Below are 17,551 nucleotides of genomic sequence, written 5' to 3'. Positions count from 1 at the left end.
CATGTAAACTATAGTGTTTTTTGCCTGACAGTTTTGATCACAGACCAACAGAGGACGTATCAAATGTAAACACATGTCACCTCATCTATACAGTATCGACATATTACCAGCGCCTTTACCGCTCGGCCACCTGACTTGTTGGTGCCATCTTGAAAATTTAAAAACATATAATCGCAACTTCATTAATTCAACATACCACGTGACAAGCAAAGACAGAAAACGTACCATATTTTGGAATTTTGTGACTATTTTTGCATTTTTCTCAAAAATTAATAACACATTGGTAACAAAAGTTATGTATATTATTGGGGCAAGGAATCCAATTACTACACTGAAATTTCAGTGAATCAATACAAGCGGTTCAGTAAATATGAGAGGAAATGAAGTACATCCTAGCGGTACCTCATTTTCTATCACAAGTATATCAAACCGCTTGTCTTGGGTCACTGAAATTCCAGTGTAGTAATTGAATATATAATATACATAACTTTTGTTACCAGGGTGTTATTAGTTTTTGAGAAAAATGCAAAAATATTCACAAATTTATTGAGGGGTGTAGTACCCCCTTAAAAACATTAATGTGTATTATAATAAAGCTACCATTATTAACATTGTTGAATTCTTAAGCGCATACAGACAATTAATACGAGAGGCCTATGATACATACACAATACATAAATCGATTTTCATTTCGGCCACGTGCTCTGCTCAGGACATCGCGTCGGTTGCGAGGTATGGAGCCCAGTCAGCCTACCATTTTTCTTGTAAGACGGTCTGAATTTTTGCAATTTATATGAAAAGTCCACGTAGGTCCCCAAAGTTTCTTTCAGATATTAAAAGATTAGATTCCCATAAAGACGAAACCATAATCTTTAGTCGGGACCTACGTAAAATTTACATAAAATTTTCATCATCAATTCAGTGTTGATTTTGACTAAATTCAGAAAATATTTTGGCGTATATAAAATTGAAATAAAATTATCTGCCTCCTAAACCACATAAATTTTAGCACGATTGGGTATCACGAATCGTTATATAATGATGTGCAGTTTAATATTCATATATTCTGTTATACATAGGATGCTTCAGTTTTGACACAAAAAATATTTCATTGAAAACCCTCCCACTCGGCGATTTCAAAAAGGTAACCACGCTTCCCTAGAATGTGCAATAAATTAGCATTAAACATTGTCTTATTTTAACAGCATTCTAGAAACACTTGGCGTATGGCAAAAAGAAGACTACTCTTGCACAGAATGTTAGCAAGACTAAGTATGTGTAATCTTTTTCTCAAGCTTTCTCATTCAGTTTACTTACTGTCATGCAAAACAAACCCATGATAAATTGAGAGTGGACAAGCGGCTGCATTTCATTTTCAGGTATACACGATCGTGCTAATAACTGGCTTCTCGTGTGCTTTGTCAATGGTGAATCATAAAGTTGCGGAATAGCCCAAATCGTATGTAAATCGTTTCGGTGGAAGAAATAGGCAACATTTCCCAAGCAAGTTTCAGTCGGGCCAACCGGAAGAATATGAATTACACGAGTTATTAGAGTTATCATGATAATACGACGAGGTATCCATACAAACTGCAGCACCGTCGTGGAATTTGCATTTGAATATATACACTACACGCATGGTAAGTGAAACCGTGTGGTTGGTTTTATTCATAGATTCATAGGTTTTTATATGTAGAAATCAGGTTTGGTGTAAGCAAACACAGCAATTTTTTTTTTAATTTAGACGTTCAGAATCTTTGCAATCCGTGCAATGATATTTTCATTTACAGCGGATCCTTCTAGATTTCGTACAAAATCGCCAATGAATGAAGTTAACTTCATTTTGAATCACCCTGTTGTACCAAATATATGACCTATCGAGCCGAAACATGGTCACTATATAAGAAGGAGCAAAAACTCAAAACATCACAACATAGCATGGAAATATTATATGAATGCTCCATTGTACCAAAAGGGGCAGGAAAACAGTTGCATCTTGCAAGATCAACAGATAGAATAGATAGTCTATGGACAAAGATAATAAAAAATGTAAAATTCCTTTGAAAGATTTGTGTCAAATTATACATTCTAATGCCAGTCTAATGCTTTTATATAATCAACCCATATAATCTTGTAAAACAGTAGCCTGATGAAATCACCCCTACATGCCAAAGTCACCCAAATTATGGTATAAAAATCAATTACATCACATCTAACCGCTCATTTTAAGGACTTAAAATTAAATTTGTAGAGGAACATCAGCCATATGTCGGCTGGTTCGGCATATTCCGAATATATAATTTAAGTTAAGCACGTACTTTGTGTGGCTGTGTGGGGGTGTGGATGAATAAGCCCATCATATATTTATTAGGAAATAATTATTTTCTTAGTGGCAATTTAGCAGAAACCGATTTGGCAAAACAAAATCTATTATTATCATCAATCAATTTCAATAATGTTGCAAAGTTCCTGATTAAATCGAAGAGAAAATGATAAAAGGCAATGAGTTAAAAAATAGAAATAAAAGTAAATTATTTGGTTCTAAAGAATATGATATTAAAATTTTCTCGTAGTCATTCTTGAAGGAAACATTATCTTATATGTGACACAATGAACTGAGGTAGGACTAAAGTACAACAAATTCAACATTTTCAAACAATTTTATTTTATACTTTTATTCTTTACAACATTAATTGCAACAAATAAGTATAGCTTATTCATTATTGGATGTAATTTGTTCGTTGAAACTAACTGTATACTACGGAGGTATTTGCGAGTACACCTGAGATGACGTCGTTACTGTGTATTGCAAGTAGGCGTTGCGTCAAATGACGTCATCCCAGGTGTACTCGCAAAGGCTTATGGGATATACCGAAAAGGTCAATTATAATTCTCAAAATCAGTAGACATGGTTCGTAGTATCCAGAAATTGCACTTACTTGTGTACGTTTCAGCAACACATGTTGCCTTTATCAGCATTTGATCCTGATGAATCTATTGATTCAAATTATTTGCTTATCTCTTTTTAAAACGCATTAAGGGCCACTTGTTAAAAATATGCATTGTACCAGGTGTCTGTGTATTCTTATATTTAAGTCGGACATAAACATGAACACGCAACACAACACAAGCAAACACCGCTCCTTCCTTCCACCCACACTCATACCCTACGCGTGTTTATTGTATGCAAACATAATGAGCCGTATATACACTAAACATAGCCCTATACCAAACCCTGACCCTAAACCCTAACCCAAAGGGTTGATTGGTGGTATTGCGGCGCATTAAAGTTACATAAAGAAATTAAGCTACCCGCACCCCCACCATCAAGATAAATGGTATCCTCACACCGTACTCGCTTAAAGCTTTTTTCTTCCAAAATGATAATATGCAATCATTATGAAAGTTCCCAATACATTTGGACGCGAAAAACATTGGAAATTTGCAAAGAAACAACATCATAAACTTCACCTCTATCACTGGAAATATCTCGCACTTTTTGGATTTGGACGGCGAGTGCGGCCTCATACGCAGCCAGTTTGGTTACGCACCCTCTGTATGTGGAGGGAGCGTAACCAAAATGGCTTCGTAGGAGACTACGATTTGCGACTGCTTTCCGACATAATATTATCATAATCTGAAAATTATGATATGTCGGACCAACAGCAAATCATCCCGTTTTACTACAAATAAGGCGAATTTGACAGTTTGCTCATAGATTTAAGTTTAAACATGTGTAAGTATCACAAATATGCCAAAAAAACGGTTTTGAAAAAATTAAGGTATATTCTGAAAAAAGATCGTACATTAAGGCTTTAACCCAGCAAAGAAAAAAATAATTATTTGTAAACCGTTAATAAAATACAGACGTGTTTTGGTTTTGGTCATATCGGGTTCATGTTGCACCGTAAAACCTCGTCTACAAGCATATATAGAGTTTTTGATGAAAGCTACATTAATACGATACATGCGTAAAATAATATGCCAATACAATAGAGTAGTCTTACAATAATACTTGTTTGTATAATTTGAACTGTAATTTATTTGCTCAAACTCCATAATGGCGCTTGGATTAATTTAGCTTTCATCAGAAGCACTCTATATGCTTGTATACGGTATATGACAAAAATTTGCAGAGAAAGAGAAAGTGAACAATTGAGCAGGTGAAATATAGAGAATTCGCCTCATTAGAGCAAAATATATGAAGAAAAGAAGTTAGAATAAGCAGTGTGTGCTAAAAACAGATAGGACTATCAGAAATTCAACCTGTTATCATTCCCATACATGCATCGTATGAAATCCGTTAAACGATAATTTTCAAATATGAACATTCACCCAGCAAACACTCAAAAACATGTACATTCTTACACAATGTTGTTTAACTGTTGAAAAATATTTTGAAAAATATACAAAAATTACATAAACATTTTAACAACATCCAATAGTAGTAGAACATGCAAAAATACATGCGATACTATTCAGCATCTCGTGTTTAGAATCGTGCAAGAGTATCAGTGGCGTAACTATAGTTGGTTGCGCCCCGGGGCAAGAAACAAAATTTGACACCATAAAATATATAAACTAGTAATTTGATAATGAGGTGTGAGGAAGGTTGTTGAGGTATCGGCCGTAAAAAAACCAATATTGCTCAAAGCAATATTCTTTAGGTTGACTTGCAGCGCTACAAAAGAAACAATTAGCGCAGAAAAACAATAGCAATCAAGCTAATAAAGGGTGACGGGATGTCGATAACGGGAGTGGATAATGGGAGTTTCCGGCCTCAGCCATGCCTTGCTGCCTTGATGTTGTTTGTTTATTCTGGGCCTCCCAGCCCTAAAAACATCAAGGCCGCAAGCCCGGTAGGGCTGAAGCCGAAAACACCCGTAGTGAAGACTTGCAACAAATTGAGTTCCAATATATAATGGCCCCGCAGGATAAGAAAGCAATTAGTAACCTTAAGTTATCGACAGCCCGTCAATGCTGTTCTCCAGAGGAAGAGGGGATTCTCTTGCATGACTCCAAACATGAGATGCTGAACAGTATCCCATGTACATGTATTTTTGCATGTTCTACTATTCATATTGGGTGCATGTATAAGATACAAAATATATTTTTTACCCTCAAACTCACTCGCTCCCTAATTATTTCCGTTTCATATAAAGAAACTAAATATATTCTTTTTAAAGTTTTAAACTTCAAAAGCTTTCAACTTAAAAGTTTCAAACTTAATTTCAAATAATTTAAATATCTCTCATCTCAAATACCCTCATGTACAAACAAATGAAATGATATTACCAAAAACATATTTTTTACATAAAATCTTTATATGATATTTTTGTATACTTGATCTGTTTAAAATAAATAATAAGATGCGTTTTTATCGCATTGTCATGCCACGTACAGAAGAATCCGATATTAGTATAAAATCGTCGGTCGCAACACATAGTGGCGTACGTGAAGGACAAAATACGTCTCCGAACAAAACATTTTTGAAGGATATGCTACTAGTAACGGAGTCAATACTCCTCCACTGTTATCTGCCAGTGGCCCGATTCCATTGAAAATTGAAGTTTAAGGTTCAAACTATTAAACTGTATCTTTAATAGCAACAAGAAATAACTATTATAGGATAGTAGCTAGCTCAAAACCTATACGCCACTATGTGAAACGGAAAATTTGGAAAATCACTCTACGCCACTATGTGTTGCGACCGACGAAATGATATTATTAAAGGACGAAGACAACATCGCCCTCTGTAGTTAGGATAACATTCATAAAACACTACATGTAAATTGTGAGCTAATTTTACAAACTAACATTTTGTGTTTTTCAAGCACATACTAAAATCATAGGCATATGCTAAAATAGTAAACTTTGAGGTGGTCCGATTTCGCTATGTCTATTCCACCTTCATGGTTGAATGCCCGTGGTATCCCGGGGGGGCACATCAAAAAAATTTGGTGGGTATGCTCCCCCGGAATTTTGAGGTGGTGGGTCTTTGGGAGCTGACGGCGTACCGGTAAAAGGGTCTTTCGGAGCTGCGAACCGGGCTGTGAACAAGTAAAATGGAGTCTTTTGGAGCTGCGAAAAGTCAAAATCAAGGGTCTTTTTTGGCTTTTTGGTTGAAAATCGCCTGAAAAAACAAGAAATATGAGGAATGAGCAATTTTTGGGTCTTTTAGAGCTGAAATTATCAAAATCAAGGGTCTTTCGGAGCTGTATTTTGGTCAAATATAGGGGGTCTTTCGGAGCTGCGAAACCCAAAAAGGGGGGTCTTTCCGGGGGAGCATATCCGTATGGTCATTTGTGTTGAGTGCCCCCCCCCCCGGGCGTGGTATCCCCCATCACTCACTGTGAGTTTTATGCCGGTATTTCAATAACATTCTATATAGGAACCCAAAATGTGCTATTGAAGACCCTATTAAAATTAAAAGTAAAATATATTTCAGCCCAACATTGAACAGGGTCAATGAGCTTTTCCGTGATACTAAAATCTCCGTTTAGATGGCGACAACGTGGGGATGGGGTTGTTGATTGAGTCCCCTCCTTTAAATTGGCGTCTCAGCCGTCAACTTGATTCCGCCTGCTCGCCACCGACTTTTCTAAGTGGCTATGGGCATGTTTAACCAGTCGGTCCGGTCTGGGTGGAGGCACCCAGACCAGTGCGACCAGGCTCAAGCAAATTATGATCAAGCCAAACTTGCTGATCTGTCAAAACTAAATGAAACAGAATGAAGGATAAGAGGCAAGGAAATGAAAGGCCACTCCCAACAAATCAATTGTACAATTTTGGTCTTAGCCATGGGTCAAGAAATAAGAAATTTGAAATTCTTATTACGTACCCCGATACAAAGGTACAGAAACAGGTAGATGGAGGTAGATCCGGGAATTCTTCTTGTGTACGTCTGAGTTAGAGTCCACGTGACTGTGATCATGATATTGAATAGACAATGTACGGTTACTAACCTGTTGACAGCCCTGTTAAAAGTCGTACTTGGTGACGTGTGAGAAATACGAGCCAATCAAAGAGGGCTCGTTGTATGGACTGAGCGAAATCAAACCAGCGACGCGACGCGACGCGACGGTAGGACTAAAATGAACCGTCGCGACGGTGAGGACTAAAATGAACGGCCCTAAGACATAGCCCTCCAAATAGAGAGTCTTTCACTTTATACAAATGTTTTGTACTTCACAAAATCACATTTTGCTTGTGAACAAATTAGGAAATATTGTACATTTTAAATAAATATTTAGTGTGCTATCACACTTTCTTATCATCTGTTTTAAAATCCATTTTACTTTCTGCATTGCTAAAAACATTGAATAAATATAATTGAACACCGAATTAGTTTGCGTATGACGTTCTGTCAACCAGACCAAAAATACCGCACTGAGCAGGTAAGCAACTAATCACACAGCGCCTTTGCCCTGACGTCAGACGCAAACTCGTCTTTTTAATTCTGTCTTCAATTATAGACGTCATCATATCACGCCCTTTTTCACACACTAGTATCTTCCAAAGGATGTCCTTTTTCCGACGAATTGCATTTCTCTAACTGAACAATGACACACCCACTTATGTTCTCTTCGTTAATTGGGTGAAGTCCATCAAAATCTTTCTCTTCATCTTCAAACACCGGATTGTCATATTCTTCAGCCGATTCAATTTTTACATCGTCAAGTTCATCAATGCTGTTTTCTCTTTGCATTTTGCGTAGTTGAAATTTGGCGTAAAGTTTAGCTATAATGCGATCTTTTAATACACATGTGAGATACACTTGTATCATAGTCAAAGCGAACGCTGATCCAGCGAAGTAAAAAGCAACGTTGTAGTCACCAGTCAAATCATAGAGATAACCTGAAAGACATAAAGTGAAGAGGAAATATGTTTCAAAAGTTGCTGAGAAAAAACGTAATAATGTCATTATTGACCCTAACGCCCCAGTTGCTTGACCGGCCAAACTTTCCGTCGCCATATGACTGTTCGCATGATGACGCAATCGCATCACGTGGGAGACGTGGTATGGTTAGAGTTAATTTAATATAAACATATAGGAGGAGAATTTAGGTGTTACTAGCCCTAACGCCCCAGTTGCTTTTTGGCGAGGGGGAGGAAAGAAGGAAGAAGAAAGAAAGAAGAAGAAGAGAAAACATTTTTTCTCGGGTGCCACGCCCGTGCACGGGTCTACCCTGTGACGGGGGTGTAGCTTGGCAAAATGGCAAAAGGTAAAATGACAGTATTATCTCCTTTGTTTGCGTAAAAGCTTCTTGGTTTATTATGAAGGAAAGGAGTAGAGGGCCAAATACGCCTGATAATATATTTCTCCTAAAATATCACCAGTCACATGGAGTTCCACAAGGATCGATATTTGGTCAACTTCTTTTACAGTCTAAATATCAGTTTACCTGCAACAACACCTCCAATGAGATCGCCAACTCCCCATATACAATACAACATTCCCACCGCTGTTTCCTCGAAGTTGGGCTTTGCAAATGTTTTCATTATCCCCAGACATAATGTGTTGGCAATCCCCATTGCCATGCCTTGTATTGTAGCTAAGAGTGCCACAACAGGGAAAAGCGTCATGAAACAGATCAAGTAGGTGGAGACGGAGCAGGTTCCTAGACAGAGTACTAGCAGCATCTCATTCGTGACGAATCCCTTGTCGACAAACCATCCATGTCCTGCTCGTCCAACCAGGGAACCGATGCCCATCAACGAGAGCAGAAACGACGCGTCCGCTTCAGAGATTCCTGCAGAAATAGCCCGGGCTGCCTGGTAGGTAATAGTAGCGTACCAACCAGTACCAAGGCAGATAATGGCTGGGATCATCATTACATATAATGGGCTTAGAAAGACACCGGGTATACCGTAGCTTTTCGCTAGAAACGAGATTATCTTTGTCATTATGTCTTTAAACTTTCTCCAGAATCTCTGCGTCTGAAGTGGAATGTCTTGTTCGGAATCAATCCACGTTGGATTCGAGTCTGCAAGAGGTAATTGCTTACTATCACATACGATCACATTTAGAATTGGGAATTCATTTTGGACTTTACTTGATGATGGTTCATCGTTGAGCGGAATATTGGTTAGAATTCCAATCGAGTCTGATTCCTGAGATTTGGCATGCATGCCAAGATTTTGGTTGCAATCAGTGTCATTAATTCTGTTCCGAACATTGTCTGGCGTTGCCGTAAAAACAATCCCGCCATCGACGTCGGTAATAGTGTCATCAGTTTGAAATTCAGACAATTCAGTTGCACGGAAAGATGTTGCAAACGACACTGACCTCTTCATATAATGTGACGTATTCTTAGTTGAATATTCATGAGAACAAGACGTAGAAGTAGAAGTTGAGGCATGAGCAACAGTGAACTTCAAGTCATCCTCGTTCACAGAGTTGAAAGATGTTAGGGTAGCAGTTGACTTCGAACCAATGGGAAGTGTGTATTTTAGTTCTTCTTCAAATCCATAACTAGAATTAAATGAAGTAACAATTGCTGTCGACTTAACAGTTTCAACAGCTTTGAACTTAGGGATAATCTTCGCTGATTTCTTTTTCTTAACCGGACGAAGAAGAGCGCCGCACACTGCAATGTTAAGTACTATAGCGCTTATTATGAATATCGCACCACGCCAGCTACCGAACCGGGAAATAAGCTCAACAGTTAACGGCGGCCATATTAGTTGACCTATGCTGACCCCGGAGAAGGTTATACCATTTGCTAAAGAAAATTTCTCCTCAAAGTAATCGCCGACCACGAGTACGGCTGGACTAATTACAATTCCGTAACCAAACGCTGTGGGAGAAAAAAATCAAAACAAAATATGATTAGATGTTTTTTCTGTGATGTCTTTAAAACTAGAGTGTTAGCATGGTATGAAGAGCAAACAATAATCACCGAAACGGAAGCGATACAATGATAGGTCGTAGTATAAGTGACGTAATTAATCGGATTAACTACCATAGCAATATATGAATACAATTTTGAATATATCGCCCCGCACTACAGCGTTCACGCAGTACATGTGCATTAAACCATAGATGACAAAGAACAAGGATAAAGACCTGATCACTCGCACCTGTAAGAATCTTTGAAAAGAGGGGTATTGTATTCGAATTTATGATTGCAGACAGACACAGGTGAAGCGTGCAACATGCTGGTAGTGCAGGGCGATATATTAAAAATGGTATTCATCTATTGCTATGATAGTTAATCCGATTATTACGTCACTTCTATGGCGAATTGTCAGAGTTAAGGGGATTTAACATGTACAAGAGATGTTTTCAAGGACATCATCGTTGTTATCACGACATATTACATAGATTAAAAAAACTCAAGACGAAGATGCAACTTTTTTAAAGGGCAGATGTAACGTATTGTTTTGAGTTAGACGCAAAAGTTTTGATCCCTTTTAGTCGCAAACTGTATGCTTTATAACTGATCACAGTACCCAATCAACCATACAACAAAGTCGTTCATTGGCTAGTCTGTCAGTGTGTTACAGACTGGGAAACTGATTACTACCCGCGAACTAGCAACCGTGATGTGTAGGAGTACAGCGGCGAGCTGGTCGCCGCTCCCGCGGCGACCTGATACTCGCCGCTTCGCGGGGAGCTGTCGCGGCTTCGCCGCTCCCCTCCCCTCGGCAAGGATCGTGAGTCGTCTTTGACAAAGACTATTCATTTGCCGGCTTTCTGAATTATACAAAAGAGATACCTCGTGTAAGTGTCAATCACAACACAGGTTTGATAACAATTTGGTATATCCTTGCTATAAATCTTAACAATATTGTCAACAAACGTATCCAAAGCATTATAATATAGACGTAGACGCAAGCTTTCATGCGGGAAATATAAACACACTCGCTGTAGCCATGCACTTTGTATGAGATATTGATACGGCACCGAAGACTATAGCTGCATACACTTCAAATATAAATCATCAGATTTATAAAGTTTACTTCGAGTACTGTTAAATATCAAAAATATCAATTTTTAATGATTTGCCATAAAATGTGTATTACATTGCGAATTTCAAAAATCAAAATTATTTGATATCAGAAGGACATTCTTCGTATTCAGAATGGGCTATTCCAGAAAATAGATGCACACCCCCTATAGAGGAGTTCGGATATCCGGGCCCAGTCATGACTGTTGGAAATCCAGACTTTTAAAGTGCCCAAAGGCAAAATAATCCGGCAGAAAAATAGTTTAAAACCAGAAATCCTCAATATGAGAGCACATTTTCAACATTTCCGTGATATTTCCTTCATTTGATTGGATTTCCAAGCTTTTTCCAGTAACATTGGCAACTGGAAATCCAGTCGTTTTCAGAAATCAAATTTGGAAATCCGGACATTTCTTTGATTTAAAATTTACTCCTCTATAGGGGGTGTGCACCTATTTTCTGGAATAGCCCAATGTAATTCGATAGGTCTGATGTGCTCTAATGTCCCACAATAGATACTGTCCAAACGTTCATACCCCTTCCCGTAAGTGGGCCACAATATGCTTGGCTAAAAGCCAGTTTGACTGAAGTACTTTGGCTCAAAGTCCTATAAACCAAGTGTCATTCCCAGGATAGTGTATGACTAGCAGCTACTAGCACTAGCAACATGCAACATGATACATTAGGGGCACAGTTCTTTAACCCCAATACATTTGTACATTAATTGAATGGCCTTTGAAAATCTGGGTACAAAACCTCATACTCTACAACTTGAGGTCAGTTTTTGCACTATGATTATTTAATTGGGGTTATTGAATTATGCCACAGTGGGATGAGGCCATAGTGGTCCATAGTGTAGGATATCTCTCTAATCTCGGCCGGTATCGTCTGCATGGTTTAGTTACCTGTTAGGACGCCAACTGTAAACATTAGTTGTGTGATACTCTGCGCGTACGCAGTCGCCAGAAGACCCAGAAATACCACTACAGTGCCTGCTATCACGAGAGGGCGTGGTCCTACTAGTCCAGCAATACCAACAGCTAAAGGACCTGAAAAAAATATAACCAACATAAAAAGAGAGACTACATTTAATTATAAATCGACTGTGCAATTTTAATTCAAACATCAATGTTACAGTGACGGACCTAATGCATGAATAAATGTGTAGTGAGTTCGAACCCATGGGTGGGGAATCTTATAATTAGAAAAGGTTAATTTGGAATCTTTTGGTACATCTAAAGCTATCTAAGGGTTTCAGAAACTGGTTTAGAAATGGAATATTTTTGTTTAACTTTGTTCATAAAAGTGCAGACACTTCATTGTGTTTTACGTACTATTTGCTCAAATACATCAGGAATTAAGCCAGTTTACTGTAGTTTTGAATAGAAATAATCAAATTTTAGTATAGTTTTTGGTCTCTGTTTGGTAAAATTTGGTATATTTTCGGGGTATGTTTATTCGGACTCCCAGCCGCACATCCCTATCCAATAATAATAATAAAAAACGGGATACGAAGCATTGCACATTTGTGCATATTCAACATACGCACTCCTTTCGAAGTCCTTTCTGTTCAGTATTTCAGACTCCCGATGAGGACTTGATAACAAGAACTATTGTTTTTAATTTGAAAATTACTTTTCTCCCAAATGATGAGAAATACAGAAAAATCACTGACAAGTAAATCCGCTGCGCCATGCAATGATATGTTGTTACTGAATATAATTAAATATTAGTACTCCGGCCTATTGTGATAGGCTTAATAATTATGTACACATGATGTATGAGCATTGCCAATGAGGAGAGCAAATGTGTTCTCGCGCCGAAACTGGATCTGCTATAAATGATAAACATGGTAAATAGATTAACTTAATTTGTATGTCTAATTTTCATTCACATAAACACAGATCACCTTGTGGAAGTGACATACGCATGCGCGCCACTCAAGAAGTTTGTCAAGCATCACGTCGCGTCGTTGCGTCTCAGTCGTTTGATTGTTTGGATCGAACGAGTGCCATTGGTTCTATTGGTTTGGTTTGACTTGAAGTTGGTTTGGGATTGGTTTCGTTTGGTATCATCCCACCTAACACTGCCTAAGGTTAGGTGATGAAAGGTCCCTGCCGGAGTTGAGTCTAGCCTAAAGTTTGGTCTGGTTCGAATCTGTTTGGTCTCTTTCAATTCGAAAGTGGTATAGCTTGGTCTGGTGTGGATCCAGGTTTGGTCTCAGCCTCTCTGAAGTTCGGATGGGTGACTGGTTCGAATTAGTAAATTGGTGTGCGATGCGGATGCCACAGTATGCAATTCGATTCTTGACATCTTGTAGATAAAAAGTTTAAAGAAGTAATCTTCCAAAACTCTTTAAGCTGGATATTAACGATAAAATATTACAGTTAAAAAAGGCTCGTGCATTAAGCAGAATTACTCCAATGAACTGTCCTTTCCATGATCTTTTGAAATATACTTTCATATATTTTAAAAGTTTTTGAATCCTTTAAGGGCTGGGGTATGAACGTTTGGACAGTATTTTATGTGGGACATGAGAGCACATTAGACAGTATCGAATACGAGGAATGTCCTTCTGATTTTTGGGAATTCGCGATATAATACACATTTTATGGCAAATGATTGAAAATTGATATTTTTTTGGAGGGGGGCCCATATCTTCAATACGAAAGGTCACAATTTTCGATTGATCGTCGGCTTTTCATCCCAGCTACATACACTTTAAGTACACATCATTTGATTTAGAAAATTTACTTCGAGGACTGTTAAATAATATATATAAAATATCAAACTTTAATAATTTGTCATAACATTTATATGAAATCGCGAATTTCAAAAGATCAAAATTATTCGAAGGACATTCCTCGTATTCAAAATTCTATTCTATATGTCTGATGTGCTCTCATGTCCCACAAAAAATACTGCCGAAACGTTCTTAATCATGTAGTATAAATGAGAATAATGAGAAATACTTAGTCTAAAATGTTTGGCCAGAAAGTTCATTGGACTAACCTGTACAGTGATAATGATACAAAGTAAGCCGCTGAGACTAGATATTATACAAAATGTAGTTAATGTGCAAATGCTGAGAGATTGCGAATTCTTACGCCAACGTTAACCTTTACGTGAACGGCACTAATAGATTAAAATTAATATAGGCGGAGTTCGGGTTTCTCTACCGGAAGTAAATTTTTGCCCAAATTTTGACTTGACTTCCGGTGTAGAGACCCATCAATAGAGAAGTTATTGATATTGGCGTTCGAGTTGCCGTAAGCGTTGACGTTCGAGTTGATGTAAACGTTGACGTAAGAAATCGCAGTCTGGCTTGATTATAAGGGTACACACCAAACAGTATTAATTATTATTTTTTAATGTATCTGTCGTTATTGCTTCTTTCTTTCTTTTTCATTCCTTCCACTCGTCCTCATTTCGTTCCGCGTTCCCTCCCTTTGGGGTTTAATGAACTGTGTCCTACATTATGAGCATTTATGCTTACCATAAATACGATCCTATACAAATCCAATAACACTATATGATCCACAACATGCTCATCTATCAAGGCACAGTTCTTTAACCCAATACATTTGCACATTCATTGAATAAACTTTGCAAAATTGGGTATAAAAACTCAAACTCTGCAACTTGAGGTCAAATTTTGCACTATGATTGTTTAATTGAGGTTATTGAACTATACCATTTGGGATGAGGCCATTGTGGTCCATAGTGTAATGGCCTGTTATCATGTTTATCTATAAAACTGGTTTGTGGCAGAAGCGACTGTATTAACCTTTGGTCAACATGAACAGTAGCCAAGGAAATAAGTTAATAAGTTTCAATTACTTTATTTGCTTATGAAGACAAAAGGAAAGTAATACGGTATAATAATGGTTGTGGCATGCTTTTGTTTATATATAGTTTATTAGTGTTGAGTTATATCGTGTATATTATGACTGTACGCGATCAGGACTCGATATATAGACAGGACCAATAATTTTGACGATGCATTGTCTTTTGGGGACATCCTGTAGAATCATTGGAGATTTTGGTTTATACAGTTCGCGTAGAGTTTGACAGGTCTCCCGACTCTAAGAAATGGTATACTCGCATCAGTGGTTTTTGGTCTGCGGTTTTAAACTGTCGCTCCATGTGGGACACGCTTGGGGTCTTTTATCGGGACGGGGTCACATAAAATTACTCAACCTTGGTGGGTTTTTTTCCTGGTGTTTGTTTCGTTCTCTTTGTATTGTGTGTTTTGGTTTATTCTGGATTGGGACATACTGTAATTTCAGGCATAGTATAGTACCAGGTCACACGGGTGCATCCCTTGCGGCTGAAAGCCGGCCTAGAATTCTGTTTAACACGCTTAAAGTGACATTGTTCGTGTATTGGAGTGGTCGACTGGGCCTTCTTCATTTTTACCTCATGATATTAATATTTAACATTAAAATATCAAATGAAAGTTGCATCAACATGTTTATTTAATTTTGGCAAACATCAGGTTAAAAGTTATTATTATATTAGATCTGATATGGTGTTATAATTTAAATCATGGGTATTCGGGGTGGACAATTAAAGGGATTTTGGCAGGCCAAAAGAGGGGCAAATATTTTTCAGCGGTCGAAAGGGGGCAAGCGATTTTTGGCAGGTCGAAAGGGGGGCAGCGATTTTTGACACAGATGTTTTTGGCACCGTTTCTATATTACGCACTAAAAAGTTGTAGTAAATACTCGGAGTCTATATATATGAGGTCGTGGGCTATGATTTAAAGTTTATGTTCATGATATCTTTAAAATGGGGCATGTGATTTTTGGCAGATCGAAAGGGGGGGAAACGATTTTTGGCACATATGTTTTGGCACCGTATTTATACGCCCTAAAAAGTTGTACGAAATATTCGGAGTCTGTAGGCTATACCAAAGAGAGGTCGTGGGCTATGATTTAAAGTTTATGTTCATGTTATTTTTCTTAGTTTAACACATTCTCAAATTCTCAATGTTTAGCGCTCCAAAGGAAATATTAAAGTAAAAGCCTAAATAAAAATCAGTTAAACACATTAAAAAGATTTTCAATGTGTGGGCCTGCATGTCACATAATTTACAACTAGTTTCAGTCAACCGAAAATAACATTTATTGCAAAAATCTGAGACAGGCAAAAATTACGAAATAAAATTGATTGCAAATGTTGTGAAATATCCGGGGGAATGAACAGAGATTAAGTTCACCTGTGAATGTGTTGTTTAGTTAGTTTACATGGAGTATGACCTGTAACAATGGTTTAGTACAGGGTGAACCAAAATGATCTGTACCCATGTAACAAAAATCCTAGAAATATGATAGGGCTATTTATTACAGGCTAATGTTGCATGTTGCCTATTGTGTGTATTGTATAAAGGTCCATTAAGTCATGTGAAGAGAAGTTACTGCTATTAGGGACAGGTCCGTAGCCAGGATTTATTTGGGGGTGCGTCGGGTTCAAAAAATGGACTCATTTCAGATTCAGATTGGCACCCCATGTTCATGATCAGCTTCCAAAATCATTTGGAACAAATTTCCGCGAAAGGGGGCACAATTTTTTTGTTAAATGCTAACTTAAAATGGGCCAAAACGCAAGTCACAAAAAATACTGGACTGCATGAGGCTCGTCATTTAGACAAGGTATTGTTGAGTTGACTACTGAAAATGAAAATCCCTTTGGACTGTTTAATGTTGATACAAATCATGCATGCTTCCTTAGTCTGTGCAATAAAGTATTTAAAAACACCTTATTTATTATAAAAACGCATTATGAAAGCCGTTTTTAATAAGGATATTTAAATGGTCTTAACAATTTTCGTGTTCTAATTTTCGAAATTCTGTTTCAAAGTAAAAACGTAGCAGATTTCAATCTATTCACACATTCAACGCGTGAACATGAATACCATGTTTACCATGTTCATATTTTGAAGAAAAACGAGCGCCAAGAGGCTTGCCATATTGATCTCAGGTCAAAAACATTTTACATTCGGGTGTCGAATGCATACACCTAGCACCTGTGAACTTGTGTGAAGGCGATCCATGATACAATGTACAAAATAAGCCTAATGTTTTTGTTTGTTGTGCATGTGTGCACTATGTGTTAAATGTTCTTACTCAATGTCCCGTTAATTTAGGTCCAAAAGTCTGTCTTTCGCCCATCTTTCATCTTTGCTAAATATCGCTTGCCCCAACTTCGACATGCTTCAAATCGCATGTCCTCTCAATCCTCTTTAGACCTGCCAAAATGTCCTCCCCCTTTTTTTAGGGGGGGGGGGCCAAAAAACTCTGCCCATAGTTATTGCAGCATTTTTTGGGAAAGTCTTAAAAATAACGTGCTTCTATTCGCTGTCGGAAGTGATGATGTAACAGGATTAATTACCATAACAATATATGAATACAATTTTTGAATAGATCGCCCAACGTTCACGCGGTATCTGTGCACTGAACCATATAAATGTCAAAGAAATACTAATCACTCGCACCTGTAAGAATAGAATCTTTGAAAAGAGCGGTATTGTCTTCAATCTAAGATTGCAGACTTACACTGCACGGGTGATGAGTGCAACCTGATTGTAGTGCAGGGTG

The 17,551-nt window shown here is 37.7% G+C and overlaps 1 protein-coding gene across 1 annotated transcript in view; it reads right to left on the bottom strand.

The window, feature by feature from the left end:
• Positions 1 to 2,641: 2,641 nt before the first annotated feature.
• LOC140140382 (uncharacterized) overlaps positions 2,642 to 17,551 on the bottom strand; it is a 33,735-nt gene continuing 18,825 nt past the window's right edge. Inside the window, exons 8-10 of the mRNA XM_072162142.1 lie at positions 11,858 to 12,001; positions 8,406 to 9,800; positions 2,642 to 7,857 (exon numbers count right to left, since the gene is read on the bottom strand). Of these exons, the coding sequence (XP_072018243.1) occupies positions 7,499 to 7,857; positions 8,406 to 9,800; positions 11,858 to 12,001 (1,898 nt within the window). The 3' untranslated portion in view covers positions 2,642 to 7,498. The remainder of the gene's footprint in view (positions 7,858 to 8,405; positions 9,801 to 11,857; positions 12,002 to 17,551) is intronic.

Source organism: Amphiura filiformis, chromosome 19 (assembly GCF_039555335.1).
Source record: "Amphiura filiformis chromosome 19, Afil_fr2py, whole genome shotgun sequence".
NCBI lineage: Eukaryota > Metazoa > Echinodermata > Ophiuroidea > Amphilepidida > Amphiuridae > Amphiura > Amphiura filiformis.
The sequence above is the reverse complement of the archived record's forward strand: the minus strand, read 5'-3'. Positions and strand labels throughout refer to the sequence as shown.